Here is a 26,186-nt window from a genome sequence, read left to right on the forward strand (position 1 = left end):
CCGCTTCCCCCGTGTGAGCCGCGGGCCGTGCCCAGACCCCGGGATCACCCCGGACCCCCGGCCGGACCCACCCCGGACCCCCGGCCGGGCCCATCCCGGACCCCCGGCCGGGCCCACCCCGGACCCCCGGCCGGGATCACCCCGGACCCCCGGCCGGGCCCACCCCGGACCCCCGGCCGGGCCCACCCCGGACCCCCGGCCGGGCCCACCCCGGACCCCCGGCCGGGATCACCCCGGACCCCCGGCCGGACCCACCCCGGACCCCCGGCCGGGCTCACCCCGGACCCCCGGCCGGGCTCACCCCGGACCCCCGGCCGGGATCACACCGGACCCCCGGCCGGGATCACCCCGGACCCCCGGCCGGACCCACCCCGGACCCCCGGCCGGGATCACCCCGGACCCCCGGCCGGGCCCACCCCGGACCCCCGGCCGGGCCCACCCCGGACCCCCGGCCGGGATCACCCCGGACCCCCGGCCGGGCCCACCCCGGACCCCCGGCCGGGATCACCCCCCCCCGGCCGGGCCCGGCGCCCTCAGGCCCCGCGAGGGGCGGGGCGGGCCTTGCGGCGCGGTGCACCCCGGGCCCGCCAGGGGGCGCCCGCCCCGCCCCGCCCCGGCGCGTGCGCACGGCGGGGCGCGCGCGGGCCCGACCCGCCGCCCCGAGCGAGGTGAGAGGCGGCCCCGGCGGCCGCGGATCCCCCCCCCGCCGCCCCCAGCGGGCCGCACCGGGGCCGGGCCGGGCCGGGGGCAGCGCGGAGAGCGCGGTTCGGGCGGCGGGGGGCGCGGGCAGCGGGGCGCCGGCACCGCGCGATCCTCACGGAACCTCGCGGGCCGCGGAGGGGCCCGGCGGGGGCGGGGCCCGGGGGCGGGACCAGGCGGGGCCGGGGCCTGGAGGGGCGGGGCCCCTCGGTGGCGCCGCCTGGCGGTGGTGGGGAGAGGGGGCAGCCGGGTCTGGGTATGGGGTATGGGATATGGGATATGGGATATGGGATATGGGATATGGGGTATGGGATATGGGGTATGGGGTATGGGATATGGGGTATGGGATATGGGATATGGGATATGGGATATGGGATATGGGATATGGGATATGGGATATGGGGTATGGGATATGGGATATGGGGTATGGGATATGGGATATGGGTTATGGGGTTGGATATGGGTTATGGGATATAGGAGAGTGGGATGTGGGGAGTGGGAACTGGGATATGGGAATTGCTTCTGGGAGGTGCAGCGCACTTCCTTGCACAACACTTGCTCATAACTCTCCACTCAGCACACCCATTCCCACTGAAACCGTCCCTTTGTGGTTGCATCCCCATCACTCCAGATCTCCGTGTTTGATTTCTCCCCATACCCAGAGAACAGACTGACCCGTGTGGAATGGGGTCTGAAGGCTGCTGACAACCCTTCTGCTTCCTGCTCAGGACATCCTGGGAGGATCACACCCACGAGGGCTGGGAAAGAGGTGGCTGCAGGGAGAGAATTCCCTTTGGGATACACAGTTTGGGACAAGTTTTACTCCAAGGAGCACGACCAGCACCAGGGGGGAGGGATGGAGCGCCTGGCCTCCTTCAGCAGTAAGTGCCATCAGATAAATCACCTCCCACCTCTGGTCATGGAAAACCTGCATGGTACAAGGATTCCTTGCAAGCAGTGGGATTTTGGGGTCACCATCCCCAAAGGTGTTCAAAAAATGTTGGAATGTGGCACTTTGGGGACGTGGTTTAGTGGCCACACAAATGATTCAGTATGAGTTTTGTCTTATTTCTCTCTGCTTATAACTGAGCTGGTTCGAATCCATTTTCTTGGAAAAAAAATCAGAATCACAGAATCCCAGCCTGGTTTGGGTTGGAAGAAACCTTCAAGCCCATCATATTACACACCCTGCCTGGGCCAGGGACTCCTGCCACTGTCCCAGGTTGCTCCAAGCCCCATCCAGCCTGGCCTTGGACACTCCCAGAGATCCAGGGGCAGCCACAGCTGCTCTGGGCAACCTGTGCCAGGGCCTCACCTCCCTCACAGGGAAGGATTTCTTCCCAATACTCCAATCTAACCCTGCTCTCTTTGAGTTTGAAGCCATTATAACCTGACAGTTTTATTTTGTTGCACAATTGAGTTCGTTTAAAACCCACAGAATCACAGAACATCCTGAGCCCGACCCACAACAACCTGGGCTGGGCACAGGTAAATTTAGGGGCTGCCAAAGCAGTGCTGTGCTTGTGTCCCAGGAGATTTCCTTTTGTTCTGCCAGGTGACCCTTTTGATAAGCCCCCGTGCCGAGGCTGCTCCTCGTACCTGACAGAGCCCTACGTGAAGTGTGCTGAGTGTGGCCCTCCTCCCTTCCTGCTGTGCCTGCAGGTGAGTGCCAGCAGCAGGGCAGAGCCTCTCCCTGCTCTGAGACAGCCACCAAAGCCTGCCTGGGGCCAGGGACACATGAGTTACTGCTCTCCCCAAACGTGGATCAGCACACTCCTTTGCTCAGGGAAATGGCAAAGGGGGTTTGGAAGGTGAAGGATGGAGACATGGGCAGGTGGGCAGAGAATGGAAGTTAAGAAAGGGACCAGTGAAAATCTTCTCAGGGCAGAAGTAACACAGTTCTGATCTTTTGTTCTGCAGTGTTTCACCCGAGGATTTGAGTACAAGAAGCATCAAAGTGATCACACCTATGAGATAATGGTAAATATTATTCCTTTACTCAATCCTGGCCTCTCACAACTTCCCAGGAGTTAGGGAGCCTTGCTTACCCGTATTACATTGAAAGGTTAAGTGATGCAGTTCTTTGATTCAAAGGCTGAAAACTATTAAAAAAATAAAAATACCCACCTAGGACAGAATGGAGTAGTGGAGTCATCTACAGCTGCATCTTTTTGTTGTGCCTGGATAGCACAATGCACCTCACTAGACTTGCAGTCCTCTAACCAGGTACATTGACTTCTGTTTCTCTGGATTTGGTTCTTCTTCCTCAAGATTAATCATTCTTGAAGTCTCCAGTAATTTTACTCTGTTTCATGGTATAACATTGTGGAATTACAGCTGGGAGACACAACACGTCCCAGTATTTGCTGTGACTGATGACCCAATGCCCTGAATAATCCAATAATTATTCAGTCAGGTTTTGTGAAAGTTGAAAACTACCAGAATTATCTCGTGTGTCACCCCGTGGTTCAGAACTTTTTTGCCCTTTCTGAGGTGGGTTGGAAGAGAGGATCACAGTTTGTTCTGTTTTTCTCTTCTCCAGACATCTGACTTCCCTGTCCTGGATCCCAACTGGACGGCTCAGGAGGAAATGTCTCTCCTGGAAGCTGTGATGGACTGTGGATTTGGGAACTGGTGAGAATTCAGTGGTTCAGCCAATTTCAGTCAATGATGGGCAGTTTTCCCTCTCGTTTCCCCGGATCTCACTGTTGAATTCATCAGGGCACATTGACTGTTCAGTGACTTAGTGTGGGCGAGGCACTAATTCAGCAGCTAAAGTGGAAGGCTGGAGTATCAGATCCTGTTTTCATGAGTTATCCGTCTTCTCCTTTATTAAAAATAGTCGTGTTAAAAGTACAGAACTCCAGAATTCACAGAAGCAGAACTGAGGGTTCTTAGGTGCACACTGCTGTCAGAAGTAAGACTCATAACTAATTACAGAGTTTACCATTAGCTGGAGTCAGTAAAATGTGTAAAAAGCTCTCAGATAACATCAGTAAATCTCCAGCCTGTTAAAGATGTGTTACATTCCATCAACCAGACAGTTTCCCATATGGAAACAGTGAGTTTCATTGTTCACAGACACCCAGAAATGCTCCCTGGCACAAACATGTCAGTGTTGGTGCTGAGAATGTGAGTTCAGACACCACCACAGGCCAGTTCTCTGCACACAACCAATCTCTTGTCCAAAATTACCTTTTCCCACTGGAGAAATTAAAAAAAAAAAAAAAAAGAAAAACAAAAAACCCCAACATTTCTGTGCTGTTCACACGAAGCCTCCCCCTCTCCCCGCTCCAGGCAGGACGTGGCCAACCAGATGTGCACCAAATCCAAGGAAGAGTGTGAGAAGCACTACATGAAACACTTCATCAACAACCCCCTGTTTGCCTCCACCCTGCTGAACCTGAAGCAGGCAGAGGAGGCTCAGCACCACGAGACAGCCATTCCCTTCCACTGTGAGTATCCCTGCCCTGCACTCCCCGGGATCAGCAGCTCTGGGAAGGACACAGGCACCACAGCTCCTGTTTGCTTTCATTCCCAAAGGGATAACCCGTTCTGGTAACTGGCTTGAGGAAAGTCAGTAGTAAGGTTCTCTTCACTCTGGATTGATTCCTGGCTGCCAGTTCCATGGGAAAAGGCAAAGTCTGACATAAACATTATGGTCTCAAAAGCAGAAGTTCCTCCACAGCCAGAGCACACAGGAGTCACCCCAGCAGAAACCTGGATGTTTCATCCATTGCATTACAATCCACCCCAAAGCTCCTTCACATGTGTCCCTCAGGATAAATACCAGTGTGGTTCTCACCCTGTCCAGCACAGCAGGGAGAACTGAAAAGGCAGAACTTTCCTGCCTTCAGACATTTCCTCTGATCGTGTGCACATTGCTGTGTACACACTGTGTCCCAGGCCTAACTGCTCATTTAATTTGTCATAAAATCACTCCTTTCAACTACGCTGATTTCACACCTCTCTCTTGAAAACTGCCTGTTAAAGCAGTCTGCAGCAAGTTAACAAATTCTCAGTTTTCCTTGCATTTCACATCTTTAGCATTCCCCCAGTCTGGCAGCTGTTCATTCCAGAGCTCCCCAGCCTCTCTGGGCGAGGCAGTTGCTGGCTGTCTGGAGGTTTACGTTTCCCACTAAAGTGCTTAGAGCTTAACAGTAGGAACCGGGCAATTTTGGTTCTGTCCCTGGCTGTTATGGATATTTTTACGTGCCCTGGGCCAAGACAAACTCTCTGTGCCTCAGCCTGTTTTATCTGTGCCGTGGGACACACAATGCTCAGCTCCTGCACAAGTGCATTGTGAGCCTCAGACTATTATTGTCTGTAAAACGGCGAGCTCCTCAGCTGGGAAGTGCTGTAAAAACGGGGAGTTCTCTGCCTTTAATTGCAGCCCTGCCAATGGCCCCCAGAAGAAGGCAGATTTAACACTCCTGTTGCTATTAACTGAAAGAACCTGCACGCTGAGCCCCAGGGACCTGCAGGGGTTTAGAGGGGGATGCTTAGCTCCAAAATGTAAAGTTTACATTTTATTACCTGTTTATTACCTTGAATTTGTGTTTGACTCCTGAGAATACTGCGAAGATCTCAGATTGCTGCATTTTTCTCTGGATGAGCTCTGTCTTTTCTGACTATAACGCTGAATAAAATCCCAATCAGGGTATTTTTCTTCAACTAATTATTCCCACTTTTCCTGCAAAATAAACACTTACTTACAGATCCTTAAAAAAGTATCTCAAGGCCTACTCAACAACTGAAAACCTTTGTTTTTTTCAGCTGCTGATGATCCCCCACGGCCCACCTTTGACTCCTTGCTCTCCAGGGACATGGCCGGGTACATGCCAGCCAGAGCTGACTTTGTTGAGGTAAGGATTACTCTCCTAATAATTTAAAAATGATTTTAAATTTGCTGCTGGGTGCAAGCTCAGCACACACACAGCCCTGTTTCGCCCCTGCCTGTCTTTGCTCTTCATTTAAAAACACGACAGGAGGGTGCAGGACTGAGGGATTAAATTAAAGGTTATCCCACGAGGAGCAGGGGGTTGGACTCTGATCCTTACGGATGCCTTCCAAATTGAGATTAAGCCTCTGGATTATGTAAATTCCGTGATTAAACCTCGGGATTAATTAAGGGTTTGATGCCAGAGGTGGCGCTGGTGGCTTGCAGAGCCGGGGGAGGCAGCAGAGGCTGCAGGACATGCTGCTGCCACCAGATGTCCGTCCGTCCATCCGTCCGTCCGTCCATCCATCCATCCGGGGGTGGCCCTGCAGCGGGCTGGGCACCGGGAATTGGCTGCTCAGCCAAAGGATCCGCTCCAGCACCATCCCCTGCCCGAGGGGAGCACGCATAGCCCTGCTCCAGACATCACCTGGGAGTTGCTTTCCATGCTCTTGGCTGGGGGCCCAAGCCCCAGGTCCTGCTCCTCTCCATGGAGGAAGGAGTTCAGCCCTACAGGGGCTTGTTTTTGTACCTCTGAGCAGAATCAGCACCCAAAAATCACACCCAAGGCTCTCAGGGCACTCTTGGGGGTGTCCTGAGCCAGGCCAGGAGTTGAACTTGGTGACCCTTGTGAGTCCCTTCCAACTCAGGACATTCTGTGACTGATTTCCAGCACAGTCAGGGAGTCATGACCTGATTAATTCCCACTGTCCTGTCACAACATCCTGCCCCAGCTGCAGCCATTGCACACATTTTCCCCAGGTAAAGCTCCCCTGTGCTGTTTGTTGCTCAAGGATTGGCCCTGGTGCCCCGAGTCTGAGTAAATATCCCTGTTCCCAGTCCTCCTGCATGCTCTGAAACCTGAGGCCGATTTCTGAGCGCTCGTTAGTGACAATGTATTAATCACCTCTGAACAGGAGTTTGACAACTATGCTGAGTGGGATTTGAGAGATATTGATTTTGTAGAAGATGATTCAGACATTTTGCATGGTAAGTGCCATATTTTTGTACCCAGCCTGAAAACTGTTTCAGGAGCCTGTGCAGCTTTCCATTGGGTCTCTTCCTCTACACACTTCAAAAGGGAGCATACGCTTTTAATGTATGGGGTTTAATGTTTGGCTTTTTAATGCATTAAATCTCTCAGAGTAGGTATTAACGCAGGCAGCAAGGAGGTGTGTAGTTTATGTGAAACACATTGAAAGTGCTGGACTCGAAGCTGTGTGATTTTTATACTGTGTTCAGCATGCCCTGAGTTAGAGTAGCATCAGCTGTGTGTGACAGCTTCCTTTTTATTGTCAAGGTGCTTGTACGAGCCCAGTTCCTGCTCTGAGTTCCTGTGAACGTGGCTGCCTTAATAACATGAAATAACAGGAATTACCAAAGTGACATTTTAATCCGCGGGGAGGAAAAGATCCTGCTTTTCCCCACGTTTGTAAGTACACCCAGGGTTTAAAAGTCCCGTGTTTGTGCCTCAGAATTCTGCCATCTGTGTCAGGCAGTTCTGAGCTAAAGCCTTTGCATCCCTTGGAGACAGACAAATCCTGTTAGGTACAGACAGTCTTGGCGAAGTTGAAAACAGCAGTTTGAAGTTGAGCAGTGTACACAGGAGCTTTAGGAATGCAAACTCCCCTGGCTCAGGGAAGGTTCTGAGTGTCATATGTCAGCCTCTCCCCTTTCAGCGTTTATTGAGAGGGGGGCTGGCTTGAGGCCATGGCAGGGATTCCTCGTGCCAGCTCGCTGCTGTTCCATCCTCTTCTGGGTCCTGGTGAACTGAAAAAGCCAAATAATCTCCTATTTCTGCACATTAACTGGTAGGTTCATGTTCAGCCAAGCACTCCCCTCCACCTGCCTTCCTCCCAGGCACAGCTCAGCCGTTTGAGGCCTCTCCTGCCAGGTCCCACCCTCCAGGAGCTCTGCTAACTCCTGCCGGAGCTGGATCTGCTTGTGCTCCTGCACATCCTGCACCAGGGACTTCCACAATCGAGTTAGGAGTTCACAATTCAATTACCTGTTGTGTGAAAAAATACTTCCCCCCAGTCTGTCCAATATTTTCGCCTGATAATTTCATTGGGTGTTCCCTGCTCCATCCTTCAGTTGCCTTCTGTGTTTGGGGAGAGATGCGAGGCATTTGCTCTGTGCAGAGTGCTTGGCAGAGGTTGTGGAGCGTGACCAGCTGCATTTTGGATCCCTGAGCCCCGGAACTCTGGCATCTGCCTTCCCACAGCTGTCCCAGATCTGCCCTCGTGAGAGAGAAAAAACCTCCCAAAAATGAAGTCCCAGGGTGCAGCCAGCTTTTTTCCCTTTCACTTGAGGCATCTTGGGGAGAGAAGGAATTCTTTCCTGAAGAATTTGGAATGAGATCTTTCGCTTCTGCCATTTAATACGAGGAAAGGAAGGAGCCACATCCTCCCTGTCCCGCAGTTTTAAAGGGCTCAGCTGCCCACTTTGCTCGAGAGAGTTTTGCAACCCAAATGGAAATGGTTCAACATGTGGTCCCCTGAGAGCTGGGGTGGTTTAAGGAGCTTTTTGAGCTGATGGGCAGAGGAGGCTGTGAGGCAACCTGGGTGTAAAGGTGAAAATGTGACACATTTTAACGCATTATACAGCCCAGAGAAACCCAGGTGGGGCCTCAAAGTAAGGCTCAGGTTGGTAAGGAAATCCTCCGTTTGTTTTCCCGCCACACGTTAAACCTCACTGGGTTCAAGATTAATTTTTGAAAACTACTTTCATATTTCATTTTCTGCAAGTCACCCAGGCTGGGCCCTGGGAATACCCCAGCCAGTCCAGTTTCTGTGGTCTCTCTTTCCTTCTCTTGGTGCACCAGTCACTGCTCAGCGCTGCACATCCCACAGGAATATTTGTGCTTCCATCGGAGTGGAATTCCCCCTTGTTCCCTTTCTCCCACATTGCTCTTTGTAATATTTTGTAAAAATATATATATTTTAAGGAGTTCTAGATCTGAGCTGCTTGACCTCTGTTTTCTGATGTATCTTTTATATGACACATGAGATAAATCTATAAATATATATTTTTTTTAATCAGTTAGATTTCCCTGTGTCACTCTAAACAAGTTCTAGGTATTCCCAGGAGAAAATGCTATTTAATACATGGTGGGAGGGCTCCCAGGCAGCTTTTGTGAGGAGCACAGAACCTGTACCTGCTGCCTCCCCAGCTCTCCCCACCTCACAGGAGGTCACAGGCATCACTTCTTGGTATTAGTGAGATGGCAAAAATATTCTATGAAATCTCTCACACTTCAATTAAATTCTGGAATTGTTCTCTTTTGTTCAGTGCTGGCACTACAGTAAGGGCATGCAAATACATATTGCAGTTACACAAAAACATAATGGACAGATCAAAAGCACCAACCAGTTACAACCCTAATTCAGCCCACAGTGCTTGAATATTTCATGAACTACAAGTTTTCATCAGGCTGAATTAGAACGTTGGTAATTTATCTTTTTCCCAGCTTTTTTTTTTTTTTCCCCTTCTCATGTAAATGATTTTTCACTTCTAACACTGCAAAGTAATTGCTGAAACCACGGATTTAGAAGTGAGTGGAAATAGGCTGCAAACTGGCAGGGAGATTTGATTTGAAGCTGCGAGGCAGTTCAGTGTCCTTCCTCACAGAACATGGTGTTTGTTCTGCTCTGGAAGTTGCTGCCATGCTCCAGAGGCAGAGATAACTGTTTGCCGTGGGTCCTGCTTTGCTCCAGGGTGGGTGAATTTGGCCTGCAGCCCTTCAGCTTGTCCCCAGCCCAGCACACACTGGTCCCACAGGCTGTTTACTGGGATTAGTTTGCATTCTTGCCATTATCCCTGCCAGGGCAGGTTCTCTCCCACGGAACAAAGCTCTCACTCATTAGCCCTCGACAAAGTTTCCTGCAGACCAAGCTGGAGGCTGAAGTGAGGAATGAAAAGCAAAGGAACTGTTTTGGACACACTCTGGAGAAACCAAAATATTTGGGGTTTGGTTTTTTTGGAACGGAGGAAGGAGCCTTGAATTGCTGCCTATCAGAGCCCTGCAAAGAGCCTTATCAGAGCCCAGGGTGGACACCGAGCACCGTGTCGGCTTGGATTATCTCACATCACCAGCACAAACAAGTGCCTCCCCGCCAGCATCCAGGGGGAGAAGCACGGGCAGATCATTCTCATTCCCCCAGCATCTCCTCTCTCATTTCCATGCAGTGTGGAGCAGTGTAGTAGTCGGAGTTATTCATGCATTCCAGATTTGGTAATCGCCTGGTCCTGTGTGAATATGGCTATTAAAAACAAAAGCCCCTCCAAAAAGGGCATGTGGCAGCAAATACTAATTTCCCTGGGAGCAGAAGCTCCGTTTTTTTATTTCCCTTCATTTGTTCCCTTCCTCTCCCCGGCTGATCATCGTTTCTTTGGAATATTGTGCACTCAGGTGAAAGCATCAAAACTCCATGGTTAGAGGTGCATAATTACTTGTGATATTTATAGAGGTTCTCCAGTGCAGTTTCTGCATGTACTTATTAAGTTCTGCCCACACAAACCCCAGAAAATAACACGTTGGCTGAGCTTGCAGAGGGTTTTCAAAACTACAAAAATATTTTCCATAAATTGGCACCAATTCCAGCCCTTCCTAATGGATTTCATTCATGTTTAACTTGCTGCATTCCCAATTTCTCGTCCCCACATTTTAGCACGAAGGACAATTTGCCATCTCTGCTTGTTCTTAAATTAGGAAACTTCAATCCCTCGCTACGAAAACACACAGTGATGCTGGAAAATGCAGGAAATTTGGAAAAAGAAGTAGGAATATTGCAGCACCCCTCCTATCTCATGCAGAATCCTTTACTCTTAGATTAATGTCAGATCAATTTGGGATAAGCTGAAGGGGTTTTTTTCCTTAGGATCAAGCTCCTGAGCAAATCCCCACAGCCTTTGGGCTTCAGCTGTCCCTGATTGTATGAAATTTGATTACCCAGAGGGATGCAGGGATGAATTTCCCAGAGGCTGGGGGCTTCCTGGTGTTTACACCCACATACATATTTAAAACAGACACATAACCACACTTCTTAATTGCATTATTAATTATTAATCTGAGAGTACAATCAATAAACTGCCACTATCAGTTTTGCTCTTTTTGTGTAACTACAGAGAGGAATGGATCCTGGGTTCTGTCCCCCTTGGGCCACCCCAGTTCCCCTTTTTCCAAAACCTGCTTGTTGTGTCACAGCCTCTAAACCACTGCCCAGCCTCGAGCCTCTTCCTTCTGAGAGCACATGGAAATTATTAATGTAAAGTTAAAAAAAACCCTCTAAAAATCAGCCACCTCTACACTCATTTAATGACCCAGAATTTGTGTGTTATCTAACAGAGCGAGGGAAGGGAAGGTGATAGGTGTCTCTTTATCTTGTCGTTCCAGAATTTACCCCAAAAAAGATTAAAAAAAAAGTTTATTAAGCTAATGGCTGCAGGAAAAAGGAGCTGCAGGCTCTGTGAGTGGCTCAGCCAGGCTGCAGACAGGTTTGATTTTGGGAAGGATGTGATTTCTAACGAGCATGGCTTTTTCCTGGGCTCCTTCACGTTGTCCTGAACTATCCTTTGTTCTCCTGGCAGACAGATAAGTTTGGGAGTTAACAAGCTGGACTTTTCCAGATGTTTTTAACAACTGTAGCAAAGGCTACTTTGAGTCCTCACAGTTCAGAGCTGTGTCTGCTTTTTGGAGTTCCTTGTGCTGGGCAGAGCAGCCTTTGCCCAAAGATGACACCTCAGATCCTTAAATCCTTTTTCAGGAGAAGGAATACTTGGCAATTTCACGTATGAAGGGACAAGTAAGTGCTGGTAGCAAAACAGCCCAAGAAGGAAGAGGAGAGGAGTTCTCAGGATCTGCCCAGGTTCATGTTTACATGAGTGTATTTACAGTGATGGATTTGGCAGGAGCAAGCAAAAGAATCCTTCCCCAGGTTAGCCAGGACTGCAGGTTTGTCTCTTAATGAGTTGATGCCACTGGAAAATTGCCTCGGGATTTTTTTAAACCAGCAGAGCGGTGACCATTTCAGCCTAATGTGAACATAAAAGCTTGAAATTCAGCCTCCTGCAGTGACTGCTTATGAATTCTTTAATCTTTGTGTTTTGCAGCTCTGAAGATTGCAGTTGTAGATATCTATCATTCCAGGCTAAAGGAGAGGCAGAGACGGAAAAAGTGAGTTTGGAAGCAGTAACTGTGTTTTTTCCTTCCCTGTGCAATGCTGAGGGATTACACATCATTAATTTCCTACTTCAGGGGAAAAAAAAAAAAAATCCTGCCAGACTGTGACTGATTGCTGGACCCCCACTTTTCCCCCAGAAATATTGGCATCATTATTTTTAATTCCTGGTGGTCCCTAATTCTTCCACCCCGAAGATAACTCTGTTGCTGACGTGGGCTTGAATAATTTATTCAGCTCATTTGACAGCATTCTAGAATGACTCAATCTATTAATTAAATTAAGTTTTATAATAACTTTGAAACACTTTGTTCAATATTTAAAATTATATCTTGCTGGATTACTCCCTGCCGGAAGAATTAGTGACTTGAAGTGAGGCTGCTCCAGTCCTCCTCATAAAACTACCCAGTTCTGCTGAGTGACAGGAAGGATTGACCTGCTTCTTTATAATTCATAAATAAAAAGTATTTATGTGGTGTAATTCCCATGATGATCAATCTTGTCATACTGAAGGAAAGTGCCACAGGGCTCTTCATAATTCTTGTGGTCGCATCAGTGTCAGGTTTTGTGAAGTTTCAACAGCAGGATGGGACAAAAAAAATCTGGAAAACGACACAAAAGTGCTGATGTCACTCTCAGAAAGGTGACTCTGCACGGGACAGGAACGTTTTGTGCACAGCAGAGGGAATGTAATGGATTTTATAAAGCAAATTCTGACCTGACCTTGACAGCCCAACTCTGTGCTGTCTCATTTGCCAAAGTGGAGTCACCACAGAGCAATGAGCACGTGGCACTGCTCACACTGGTGACAAAGGGATTTTTCAGGCACCTGCTTTTCCCTCTGCTCCTTCCCCTGATCCTGTCAGGAGCACTTCAAGCCCAGAGTTCCCTCCATCACCTCTTTAAAACCCAAGCTGCCATGGGAAAATTCCTTTCTCTTTTTCCCAGTGATGGTATTGACAGTCCAGCTCTACCCCGTGCTTTAGCAGAGGGATGTTTGTCTGTCTCTGAAGCTGGAAATCACGTTCACGACGCGTTCATTACCTCTGATTTTGGAAGGACAAGTTATAAGATGCTGTAGATGTGAAATCTGTGCCTAAAGAAGCGATTTCCAACCTTTAAAGTGATTGCAGCTCCCTTTGTGCTCAGGGCTAATGCACACCACTGTCCAGAATTTACCCTGATTAAAGACACACTGCATCGTGTTTCCATTCCAGCCAGCCCAGGGCTTATGGAAATTTCATTCATGTTTAGTTTTAGACCCCTCTGATGGTCTAAATCAAAGTTTCTTCTGAAGCCTTTGTGCTTGTGAGGCAATGCAGGAGTAATGGCCTTTATTAATATAATTCTCTTTCATTTCCAGAATTATAAGAGATCACGGCCTGATCAACCTCAGAAAATTTCAGAGTGAGTATCAGGTGTAACTGCTTCACTTCAAAGTGGCAGAGCTTCACACATGCACCATTTCCAGGTCACCAGTGTGGTTTGTTCATGCTGGAACATACTCAGACGTTCCAAATTCCAGCAGATTTCCTGCCCCAGCTGTTTCCAGCTGTCTGGTCTGAGCTACTCCCAGCTCAGGGTTTTAGATATTGCCTCAGAATTGCTCTTCAGAAGCATTTGGGGCTCTGCTGAGTGGGGAAAAGGGGGAAGGTGAAACCCAGGCCTTTAAATGCACCTCACTCTTGCGAGAAACGGCCAAACAACATTTAAATATCACCCTTTATACCTTAAGGATTTTAAGGGCTGTGACTTCTGTTGCCTTTTTCTCAGCAATTTGTAGCCGTGACACCAAAAAGCGGATTTTTAGGCAACCCCGAGGCCGGCGCTGACTTCAGCCCCCGCAGAGGTGTTTTCTCCTGGCAGCAGGAGTGGTACTAAGTGACCTTTTTCCCCCCCCTGTAGTTCTGGAAAGGCGTTACCCCAAGGAGGTGCAGGAGCTGTACGAGACCATGAGGAGGTTTGCCCGGATCCTGGGGCCCGTGGAGCACGACAAGTTCATCGAGAGCCACGCGCGTGAGTCCCGGGGCTCTGCACACACACACACGCGCGGGGACAGGGCTCTTGCATCATCTCTTTCCTAAATAGATCCCTCTCCTGGAGGGCAGGAGGCGGTTTTTTCTCCTCCTCCCCCATCCAGCTACCTGAGGAAAACAAATCCATTTGTGGTTTGATACGTTGAATGAGCAGCAGAGTTGGGTTTTTTCCACTAAACTGTGTCCGAGCTCTTCGTTTGAGCTCGCAGCTGACTGAACATTCTGGTCACGTGTTAGAGGTAATATTTTTTTTTTAGATAAAGACCACTGTTTATTTACTGGGACTCTGTATTGGGGGAAGAATAAAATCCCTCTATTACGTCTGTGTGGAGAGATTGGGAGCTGGCAGCAAACTGAATTCTTTGAAAGACACACGTTAAACTATTACATGTCACATAATTACACAGTGCAGTGGTCATTATGTCCTTACCTTAGGGGAGAGGCATTGTTCCATCCCTTGAATCATCCCATAGCCTGCATTTAGGCAGATTCCAGTCCGAGTCACCACATCCTGCTTCATTCTGTGACTTAAACTGGGAGAGTTGGTGCTCATTAGAAAGAACAAAGCCTTTACGCAGTTGTGCCCGTGTTTTCGGGACACCCTGTGTGAAATACCAAGGGCATGATCCTGCAAAATCATGAGTCCTACCTGGGAGTGCTGCTCCTGGGACCTGGATTTGTTGTTGTCGTGGCTGCAGATCCTCAGGTGAACCTGACAGTCACTACACAGGTCTCCTGAGCAGCAGCAGGAAATAAATTCGCAAGGAAACTTGCTCCCTGTAAAACCGAGCAGTGCTGGAAGGCAGCTGATGAAAGCAACAGACAGGAAATATCTCTGAGCAAAAGAAACATTTCATGATTTCATCCTACTGAGTGCAGGGAAAAAATTGTCTGCGAGGAAAAATTTTGGAAGGTCCAGCTCGGAAAATCATAGTTCCAAGAGAATATTTGATGTATAAGGAGCCTGGCTGGAGTCGTTCCTCAAACCTATTGAAATGCCTTCTAAAAATCCCACATTATTGTTACTTGCCTTGTCTAGGGTATGGCAAAGGGGCTATCAAAGCATGAAGAGAAAATGCCTTTTCTGAGCACACAGATGCTGGAAACCAGCTGAAATCTGTGACCAAGGAGCATGAGGACACAGGGAGATTGAGATCTTGTGGAGGGAGGTTCACCCTGGCTGTGGTTTATGTGTTCAGAGCTGACCTGTGCAGGGAAATGACAAAGAGCCACACTCCCAGTCCACCCCACTGACCCACTTTTGCTTTTCTGGTTTTCCCTCCTGCCACCTCGTGGGGTCCAACAGTGGAATTTGAGCTGCGCAGGGAAATAAAGAGACTCCAGGAATACAGAGCAGCAGGAATCACCAATTTCTGCAGTAAGTACCTGATGCATTATTCAGCCCATTCCCATCCATCAAGGAAGGGAAGGATGATTTTACAGCGTTCAGGATGTGTTGAATAAAAAGACGCTCAGTTCAGAGAGGCTCTGGAAGTGAGCAAGGCTTCAGCAATGATGCACAGTCCAGCTGGGCTGGTTTAGAGCTGGTTTGAGCCATCAGCTTGGAGATCACAGCGTCTAACACAGCTCTGCCCTGGGCCCCACTTTGCAAAAGCTTCATTAAAAAATATTTACGTCATGGCACAGTGGTCTCAGGGCTTTATCTTGGGACACTTTCACTGCCTGTCGACTCGTGTGGTATTTGGAGAGAGGCCTGAGACCTCCACATCAATGAAATGGCCTGTTCTATCCTGGAATGAGATCATGGAAGCCTTTTTTGTTTGTCTTTGGGCCTGAAACGACCAGGGGGAAGGGTGCAGGGTGGAATCTAATCCCTTGTGGTGCCAAGCACTCATCGCAAGGCGCAACAGCAGAGCTTGGGCCAGAGGTGGAGAACTCCCCAACATTGTCCTGAAGCAGGGGGAAAGCCAGCGTGGCCTTTTTGTGTGAGGGCAGGGTGTTTGTGTGCCACAGGTGCCCGCACCTACGACCACCTGAAGAAGAGCCGGGACGAGGAGCGGCTGAAGCGCACGATGCTCTCGGAGGTGCTGCAGTACATCCAGGACAGCAGCGCCTGCCAGCAGTGGCTCAGCCGCCAGGCAGACATGTGAGCCCTGCCCCGGGGTGTCCAGGGGGACCTGCCCCATCCTGGGAATGCCCACAGCCAGCTTGGATGGGGTTTGGAGCAGCCTGCTCCAGTGGAAGGTGTCCCTGCTTAAGGGACGCGATGAGCTCCGAGGTCCCTTCCGACCCGAACCTCGCTGGGATCCTGCGGTTTGGTTTGCGTCAAACACGTTTTCCTGCCTGCTAGTAACAAATCCCTTCCCAGTTCATCAAAGTGGGAACAGCCTGCAAAATTCAGAAGGGCAGAGAAGTGGGTGACAGCAGTAGTGCTCGTTGAGAGCAGGCAAAGGAGGGACTCAAACCCCTCAGTTTTATATTTCAGGAAGTCACGGAGGGAAATGAGCTCTTTATGGATATTAATGAGGGCACAGCTGACGCCTGAAATATTTCAGATGATTTTAGATGTAGCAGCATTATTAATGTGTCATCACCCTGCATGAGCACTTGGATTTAGGGAGCAAGCCGCAACGTAAAGGAAGTTCATCCTGTGCAGGAGATGGGTTGGAATTTCCCCACTCGGTCTCCAGTGGATTTTTAATTGTGTGCCCCTCCACCTTTCTTTGTTGGGTTTTTTAACAGACATAAACAGACAGGTTTCAGACATATTTTTCAATGTGGGAACACCAAATATTTATAAATCGTGTTGACTCCTAGTCAGGGCTTGGGTTATGCAAGTTGAATTGTATAATTATTACAAGTTGTGGAAGAAGCTCTTTCAGGGCCAACACATGCAGTTATTCTTAAAAAAAAACATGAAGGCAATTTGAAAATTTCCTTTCTTTTCAGTGATTCTGGCCTGACACCCACGGTACCAGTTCCTTCAACTACAGGTAAGTGTTAGATGATGTCTGCTAACAACCCAGTAATGTCTCTGTGACAGCCTTTTTCTGACTCTTTTTCTTGAGTGCCAAAGTGTCAGTCCTCAGGCCTCACGGTTAAGCGCTGCTTAAGTCAACATTACATCAATCTGCAAGTCATTCCACTCCCATACCCTGCAGGACTTTTTGCTGAATTTCTAGATTTTTCTGACTAGAGGTCAAAACCCATCCTAAAGCTGCGTTAGCAAGGCAGGAAACAAGAGAATTTTCACAGTCTGTAAGCACAAATCGGGGTTGTTTCCACCAAGAGGACCCCATCTTCTTTCAGTGCCCAGTAAGGACAGATTCAGGGGGTCAGTCAAGGTCCTCATGAAGAAGACTTAAATAAATTCCCATCTCATTTGTTGAGGTCATGGGGCGACTGAGACTGGGATAAAGTTTTACTGCAAGGTTGTTAAATGTTGCCAGGGAAAATGGCTTTGGCTCTGCCCCAGTTTTTATGGGGATGCTGTTAAACCACTTGAATCAAACCTCTCAGAGGTGGACACTGGGTCTAGATGTTCTTCCTCATTTCTTCCAGGAGCCTCAGAAATTTGGGTCAGGATCCCAGGCAGTGAGTCAGGGCACCACAGACTGTTCTAAACCTATTTGGTGATTGCTAAGATCTGATATTTTGGAGGAAAAACAGCTTTGTGGAACTCAGGGCGTCAGAGTCCATGAAGGGAGGACAGTGTCTTCCAGCTGAAGGTCTGGGATGAGGGATGAACTTCCTTTTTTTCTCAAGGATCCCGTGTCCCGTGAAGGGGATTGTGTTCCTGCGGAGCTGTGATAGCTCACAGTGTTTACAAGCAGCATCACATGTGGAACAAAACCCAAACAAAATACCATAGAGTTGCTAATTAAGCAAACATCCTGCCCAGGGAACGGCGGGATGCTGGGGAAGAGCTGCCACGTGGCTCTAATTAAAGGCTGCATCACTCTGAATATACAAGAGGGCAAATTAATGCTTCACTTCCAGATTCTAAGCTCTTGACTTCGCAGCCTTGATATGTTTTCTTTAACGTAGTTTGTGTGTCTGTGTGTGTGTGGTGTTTTCTGGGTTTATAAAAGAGTAAAACTGAATTCTGTCATGTCTCCTCCTAGCACAGTCACCCCATGCCATGGGAAGAGGGAGCAGTGCTGAGAAATAACTTCCTTTACACCTCCCACAGACTCACACTTCAGCTTCTCCCCAGTCCCTCAGCTCTCTCTGCTCAGGCTCCTCACACCCAGCCGGATCCCTTCTGTTCCTGCAGATGCCCAGAGACAGAGAGACTTCCCAGTGCCAGGGGCAGGACCTGGGCAGGGCAGGGTCCTTGGGAAAAACAAGGAGAACATTTCCCAAGGTCTCATCACTTTGCCAAATTTGGGAAGTTGTCCTGGGATAGAGACCTATCTCTAACTAAAGTGCTAAATATGCAGCTCACAGCACAGGGGTGGGAGACTTTTTCCAATGTGAATAAATAACCCAGATTTTGTCCTGAGCTCTGCAAGTTTCAAAAAAAAAAAAAAAAAACTATTAGGGGAAAAAAAAGCCAACCCCGCAAGCAGACAGCCCTTGTGAAAGTCTAGGCTGTGCCAGGTAATGTCCAGCAAAGTTATAAACAATAGTGAAAATGAGAAATACCAGATGACCTTGTGATAAATATTCCTTCAGGACTGTTTGTCGTAACAGACAAAAAAAAATCCCCAAAGTGCATCTGCCTTGCAAAACCTGCATCATATTTAAAGGCATTTGAAGAAATCTCTGCCTCATGAAGTTGTCAGTAATCCAGAGAGAAATGGGCTGCTTAATCACACCAATAAACAGTCTCAGCATCCTTACAAGGCACCGGTTTCAGCACACCTGGCACGCCCTCCCCGAGCTGGGGTAGTCATGCCCAATGCCAGTCTGACACGAAGCTTTTCTCTTGCAGTTCCTCCCAAAAAACCACCAGCTCACGAGTCTCATGCAACATTCACGGAGCTTGAAATTGCAAAACCAAACCTTTTTGTCGCATCAGCAGAGCTTTGTGCTAAGCCCTAAATGATCCTGCCTGTAAACACTTGGCTCGAACTGGGCTGAATTGCCTCCCTTAACACACCCCAGGAGCAGCCACCTCCAAAGTGCTCCAATTCTCCAGCGTTTCCTTTCTCATTCCACAGGCAGACGGAGCGCCCCACCACTGAACCTCACAGGCCTGCCAGGCACGGAGAAGCTCAACGAGAAGGAGAAGGAGGTGAGGACAGGATGGAAGGATCATCTCTATAAACTGTGTCTCCACAGCACAGGGCTGCCCACACCGCGTCTGGGGAGCTGTGAATATCACCTCAGCTACGGGCCCTGACTCCTCTTCCTTTCTCACGGAAATCATTCAGGTTTTCCAGTTGGCTCCTTGATTTCCTGTGCTACGCATGCAGCACAAACTGGCTCGTTTAGCCAAGAGAGGAGCAGAGCACCAGGGTGTGACTTGGTGCTGTTACAACACCCATCTCCCTGCCTGCACTGTGGGGCTGGGCTCTGCAGAAGGGTTAATTTTCTTCATGAACACTGGTTGTTTTTTTAGCCCAGTGCAGGCCTGTCCCCTAACTCAGTGAAAAACTATTGAAATAAGAGATTGTTATTTTTTAATGGAAGTCCTGAGGTGTCCTTAGGCTGCCCCAGGCAGGTTTGCAGTGCCCATGAAGCACAGCTGCATCTCAGCCTCCCCTGTGTGTGCGTGTTTCCCTTGGCTGGAGCTGGCAGCATTGGGAATCAGCTCACGGCTCCATGTGGAATTGGCATTTCTGGCTCCATTCAGCACGGGAATAATGGTGGCAGGGCATCAGTGTGTGCCTGTGTGTGTGTGTGTGTGTGGAATCTGATTTCCTGGTCAGCTGAGACAGAAAGTCTGAGGAATCCTGCAATTTCCTATCCGTGAGGAATGAGCATGAAGCATTTCCTTATTAAAGGGAGGAGACAGACAGCTTCTCCAGCGGGAGCAGCGCCGTGCTGCTGGAAGGCAGCTGGAATTTGGGAGCTGAGCAGGAGCTGTGCAGCCCAAGAGCTCAGGGGCTGTGCTGAGCCATTCCTTACCAAACGCCCAGCCACAGAACGCCTTCCCTGCGCAGCCTCCACTCCAGGCTTCTGGAGGGGGCCAGCAGAGCTGCTTTTGTAGAAGGTATTAGAGCCCGAGTCTGCAGGGGATTAGCAGCCAGATGCCCTCCCTGGCTCCCGGCCAGCGAGGCCAGTTGCTGCTTCCAAGTCTGGCATGTGTGCTTCCCGGGCTTTGGAAGGAGCAGCGCCCACACAGGACACGCTCCGAGCTGTGCTCCTGCGAGCCCAGGGCTTGCTTCCCATTCCTGCTCCTTTATTTTTCCACCAGGAATGTTTCTGAAGGCAGCAGCCAGCAGGCTCCTCCCCTCCCTACCTGTGGATCCAAACAGGCATTCCCGAGTGCCTCCCCTGCGCAGAGAAACACTGAAGTGTTCTCAGGGAAATATTCCCCGTGTTCCTCCCCCGGCAGGGCTCTGGGAGTGGAAGAACACGACGAGTGTTGGTGTTTATTAACTTCACCTTTTGTCTCGCAGCTCTGTCAGATGGTGAGGCTGGTCCCTGGAGCCTATTTGGAATATAAAGCTGCTTTAGTGAACGAGTGCAACAAACAGGGAGGCCTGAGACTGGCGCAGGCTCGAGCCCTCATCAAGATTGATGTGAACAAAACCAGGAAAATCTATGACTTCCTGATCAGAGAAGGGTACATCACAAAGGCCTGAGGAACAGGCAGCAGTGCTTGGCCGGAGCAGGCAGATGTGGAGAAGCTTTGAAGTGGCTTTGACAGCGTTGAAAGATTTTTACCAGTGTTGAATGAAGGACATTTCCTTTTGTTTAAAACCTTTCGGGGCTTTTTTTTTTCTTTTTTTTTTTTTTTCTTTTTGTAAAAACAAGTAGGGAGCTTTGTTAAATTGTATGAATGCTGACATTTGTCTGGGCTCCTTTTGACTCTGCTGTTGTCAGGATTCCTCTGCCTCGAAGCACACCACATAAGCTGATCTTAAACCTGAATGGGCATTCATTCCTCACACCTCCTGTGACTGCAGAGAGAGGATCGCGGTACTTTTGTGCTGATGGTGACAAAGAATAAGGACAGAGTCACACTTTTGTGCGGTACAGGGCACAGAAATGCAGTTCCTCCCTCCTTGTGTTCCTTCCTAAATCAGCAGCAGCTCTCAGAGGCAGCAGCACGTGCCCGAGGGTGTAAAAATACATCTTGCAGTGGTCCAGTCTTTTTTAACTTAATTGTGATAAAGGATGGGAAAGGACATGGCAGGGAAGCTCCTCAACAGTTGTTACTTTTATGTGGTATTAGCACATATCCCAGCAGGAGGGCTCTGCACAGAGCAAGGAGCTTCAGCTGCTCCCCCCGTGATTTGGGGGTGTCAGGTTATATATAATCCCTCAGTTTCAGTCTTCTGCTCCTCGGGAAGGCTGGAAGCTACAGCCACTGCAGCTTTTGGGAACAGGAATAAAAAAGTTCTCGGGACCCTGATGTTCTCCCACAAAAAAGGGAGTGAAAAGCACAAAGCTCCCGTTTGTGGGGTTTTATTCCCTCAGCGTTACCAGGGATGTGCCTGAGGAGGTGCCACAAGTAACTGCTCAAACACAACCCCCATCACATCAGCTGAGCTTCAGCACCAAACCTTTGGATGTGGCAATCAGCTGGAGGACGAAGATGCTTCTCTGCAGATGCAGCTTGTGTGTTCATTGAACAGTAAATTGTTTGTCAGGCAGCTTCCTGCTAAGGTGTAATGCTGGAATAATGTCCCACAGGAAACCTGGGAGCCAAAGCAGGAGGGGTGGTGGATGCTCCCGAGTTTGGGATCCTGTGGAAGAGCCTAACTGAGCTACAGCTGCACTATCCAAGGTGTTCAGATTTGAGTTGTTGTTTGTTCCCCAAGAGTAATTATCCTGTGGACCTGTGGTGCCATTGAATGTGAAGTATTTTGGTTTGTAATAAAATCAAAATGACTTGAAACAATCTTACATCCGCATCCCTGGACTCGGAGTGAGACTGTAAAGGTCACACAGCTGCCTGGATCTATATCCATCAGCTCCTCACCAGGAGAGAGGAGATAAACACCCAGCAGTGGCTGTAGGGACGTGGCCACTGCATTTCCTAGCAAATATTACTATTTAAAGAAAAGCAGCAGTAATAAACGACGTGTTGAAGATTAAAGTCTCGAAATTGAGACTGGGAATGCCAAGGGGAAGGGCACAGTAAGCTGTAAAACCTTGGGAATGCTTTTCCCACGTGTCTTCCAACATTAAACAGCCGAACTGCCTTTCTTTTGCCCGGCCTTTGGGGTGACTTGCAGCCAAGGGCAGTAGAGGAGTGCCCTGGAGCCATCCTGGGATCAGCTGGGGTTGGATTTGGGGGCTTGGGAACGCCAGCCCTCGCTGCACTCCGGGCTCACGGCTGGGGGATGCAGATCCTTAATTACAGACTCAGCTGGGCACGAAGCATTAAATATGGAACGAACAGAGCAGGTGGGAGACGGGCGCTTTGGGACCCGCAGAATTGGTGCCAGCGGGGCCGGGGGGACGCGGGGAGGCTGCGGCTGCTCCAGCCCAGCGCGGGCTTAGTCACGGCCCCGAGTGAGCTATGCGCGGAATGAGTCTTCCCGGGGCTGTGTTATCCGCCTGTCATTAAAGCATCAGCGCTGGGGGGTTTTTTTTGGGACTCACAGCTGCCGTCACCCCAGCAGCGAACGCACCGGGCCCGCGGGTGACTCAGCCCGGGAGGTGGCGGCTGCCGGCAGCAGAGCCCGGGGGCTCCTCCCGCCCCAGCACCGGCTCCTGCTCCCCCCGGAGCAGATAACGCCGATAAGGACGGCACACAAGGAGCCCTACTTTTAGTGCCTGCTCAAATTCCAGTCAGGAGGGGCCCGTGAAACCTAAACCGCCTCCTTGGGAGAAAACGCCGCGCTGGAGGAGCAGCTTTTTTGAGCCGTGGGTAGAGAAAGCCCAGGCTGCCATCGTGGGGAGAAGGGAAAAGGGGAAAATCCAAACCACGCGGTGATGCCCCATGGTGATCTCTGGCCTTCAGCAAACTGGCTCGGTGACCTCCCAGGCAAAGCCAGCATGGATTTATTAGTGACTGGGGAGAAAGAGCATGCAGTGGCACAGGCAAAGCGGGCACGTTCCCGCAGCCCTCCCTGTGCCTGCAGCCGATGGACAGAGCTGGGAGTGAGCCCCTCGGCAGCACCAGGCACACGGATTCCTGCAGCCCCCAGCCCACGGGGCCTCTCCCCACCTGGCTGCTGCCCAGGCAGGTGAGCACACCTCCACAGGGGAGCCACGGCCAGGCCACTCATCCATCCCAGCCATTGTCACACCTGGCAGAGCTGGGTCGGGACCATGTGGGAACCCAGCAAGGAGAAGGAAGAGCACGGGGAACACAGAGACGGGGTCAAGCAGCAGCTCAGACTACACAGGTGTCCAGCATTTTGGGGTCTCATGGAGTGGGAGCTGTTGGGGCAATGCCTGCCCCACCGCAGGCTCTCCATGGCCACAAGCAAGGATTGTGAGCACCCTTTTCTCCAGGGAATGCACCCTGGCATCTCCTGAGCTCCCTGTACAATCACCAACATCTCATTTCTTTTGCAAAGCCTGTCTGGACAGTCAGTGCTTTATGAACCGGGCGCCAGCACTCCTCAGTGGGAGTGAAATGGGGACGGATGGGAGCTCAGAGCACCTCACGCAGTGCTGGAGGGGCCGGCACTGCCAGGGCACCCTCCAGGCCCAGCTCCCAGGGGATGTCTGGGGTCCCTGGGATGGGCCAGCCCCAGCTCAGCTGCCCAGGAGGCAGGTGGTGGTGATGTGCAGGGCGGGATGGGGAGGGAGCAGCAGTGCCCTGGGGAGGCTGAGCTGCCAGGCCATGTCGGTGCTCCAGCCCTCATTGCCCAGCCTGGCCACAGAGCCTGGCCCTGGGCTGTGGAGAGAGGGGTCAGGGCTGGAAAAGGAGCATCCCCGGCCGGGCTGGAGGCACGCAGGGCCCGGCTCACGTGGCTGCTCAGCCCCTGACTCAGCAGGTGAGCACAGGGTGAAACTCACCCCACCCTCCCGGGACAAAGCAGCACCCTGGCACCCCTCTGTGCCCAGCGTGTCACCGAGGGAGCTGCCAAAACACAGCCCGCACCGTGGAGTCCCTGCACTACACGGCATCCCTCTGCCTGAAGAAGGGGCAGCCAATGCAAAAAGGGGACCCTAAATGCAACAAACACAAACAGCAGAGCTGCTCCTCCTGACCCTGTCGAGCCCACGGTCACCCAGAGTCCATCAGAAGGAAAACTGGCCTTGGGGGACAGCACTTTCCTCCATGGGGCAGCGGGGTGGCCAGGAGCAGGCAGGGATCCTGGCATGCAGGGCAGGGCACAGGGATTGCCCCGGTGGTGACTAAGCTTGTGGCACATGTGTGGCTCCCCACAGCCCCACACACCCGGGCTGTGGAAACACTTCCCATTTCACCCACTGGCCCCACACATCAGAGCACCCCGCGGATTTGGAAAGGGTCACACCCTCATGGCCACATCCTGGGAGCCCCTCAGCCAAAATCCTCCTGCCCAGGGAGCTCGGATTGGAACACTCTCCCTTTCTGCTCCTTGTGCCGCTGCAAAGCGAACAAACCCCTGCTGTGCTCGGCATCCTTGTGGAGCTGTGACATTCCTGCCTCCTCAGCGAGGCCACTGCTGACCCACATTCAGCCACCGAAGCCCCACGTGGTGACCCAGGCTCGGGTTTTGTTCTCTCCCATGAAGGAGCCGCAGCCCCAGCGTCTGCTCCGCGCTGTCACCTCGCATCGAGCGCCAGGCGGCCGATGGCCCGAGCTGGGATTTATCCCCAGAAGATCCTTCTCTGCCTCCCCTGGCCTCCCTGATGGCAGGGAAGAGTAAACTCTGGTGTAGCCATGGAAACTGGAGGGGATGGAGGGATGGATGGAAGGAGGGATGGATGGATGGATGGATGGATGGATGGATGGATGGATGGAGGGACGGATGGATGGATGGATGGATGGATGGATGGATGGATGGATGGATGGATGGATGGATGGAGGGATGGAGGGATGAAGGGATGGAGGGATGGATGGAGGGATGGATGGACGGATGGATGGACGGATGGATGGATGGATGGATGGATGGATGGATGGATGGAGGGATGGATGGATGGATGGTGACTGCAGAAGGCAGCACCTGCTCCCCTCTCAGCAGGCCTGCGTGACCCTGAGCACACCCCAGCCAGATCAGGGGAACACCCGTGATTAAGATAATAGCCCTAATGACCAGCTAATGGCCCGTGGTCAGGCACACCCTTGGGGAATGTGCCCGTGCTCAGCCCAGCACAGCCAGCGGGCACCTGCCAGGCTGGGCTGGGTAAGGTGCGTTCACAGAATCACAGAATATCACAACCCACAAGGATCAGAGTCCAAGTCCTGATCCTTCCAAAGCAGCACAGGGTGTCATCAGTCACCACTTCAAGCATCTTGTCCCTACACAGTCTTCAGAACTTTTCCAAGAGATGCACAGTTCCTATGGGAAGGGGGAAAATCTATCCACAACACAGTGTCTGCCTTAGAGGAGAGCTGCTGCTGCCCCACAACCCCCGGGCTGTACGGGTGGGAGCTCAGGCTGCCTTCCCAGGGCTGGGGGTCCCACAGAGGCCCAGCTGTCCCCCCCATGCCAGGGCAGAGAGTGTGCAGCTGTCCCAGAAAGCACCCAGTGCCTGACACCTCCCCTGTGCTCAGGAGCAAGCCCTCACAGTCCCACCTGTCCCTCAGACACCCATCCTGGACAAAACAGCACTTGGCAGGAGGGGGCTTGGCAGGACACCAGCCTTCAGCAGCCCCAGCCGCCCACCGAGCTCCCCCAGCTCCCGTGAGTGAACCCCTGGCCAGGGTTGAGTGGGGTAAGGACTGATATTCCCTTTTAGCTTTGTTCCCTGCTGTGTCCCTGGGTCAAAGGCCTCCCGGGTTTCCCCTCTTTGCACCCTCTGTCCCTCACCAAACACGCATAAAGCTCCCAGCAGGGTGAGGGTTAGAAGCACAAGTTGTACCAGCATTAAAGACACCTTTAATTGTGTGAGTAGTTAAAAACTGCACGGGATGAGCAGTGCTAGAGTCTTTCCGTCATTCGGTGGTGGTGAGGGGGAGTGAGGGGTTTAGATGCTTGCGGAGGGAATCCCACAGGCCGCCACTCAAAACCCATCCTCGCCTCTCCCTATGCTGCCGGTGCCCAATAAACACCACCCCGGGGCAATGAACACCCTGCCAGGGCTCCGAGCCCCCAGCCCAGGGACCCCAGCCCAGGGGACACCCCGGGGGCTCAGCTGTCTCTCAGC

At 51.1% G+C, this 26,186-nt stretch overlaps 1 protein-coding gene across 1 annotated transcript; it reads left to right on the forward strand.

Annotated features, from left to right (window-relative positions):
- Positions 1-616: 616 nt before the first annotated feature.
- Positions 617-20,773, forward strand: TADA2A (transcriptional adaptor 2A). The gene is made up of 16 exons (XM_066201916.1): positions 617-668; positions 1,362-1,580; positions 2,255-2,361; positions 2,620-2,679; positions 3,242-3,333; positions 3,997-4,154; positions 5,476-5,564; positions 6,556-6,628; positions 11,750-11,813; positions 13,181-13,224; positions 13,723-13,833; positions 15,160-15,231; positions 15,828-15,960; positions 16,764-16,807; positions 18,980-19,053; positions 20,384-20,773. The coding sequence occupies exons 2-16, from the start codon at positions 1,556-1,558 to the stop codon at positions 20,567-20,569; spliced, it is 1,332 nt and encodes a 443-aa protein (XP_066058013.1). The 5' UTR covers positions 617-668; positions 1,362-1,555; the 3' UTR covers positions 20,570-20,773.
- Positions 20,774-26,186: the final 5,413 nt, after the last annotated feature.

This window comes from Chamaea fasciata, unplaced genomic scaffold, assembly GCF_029207755.1.
Source record: "Chamaea fasciata isolate MVZ Bird 193981 ecotype frontalis unplaced genomic scaffold, bChaFas1.0.hap1 SCAF_21, whole genome shotgun sequence".
NCBI classification, from domain to species: Eukaryota; Metazoa; Chordata; class Aves; order Passeriformes; family Sylviidae; genus Chamaea; species Chamaea fasciata.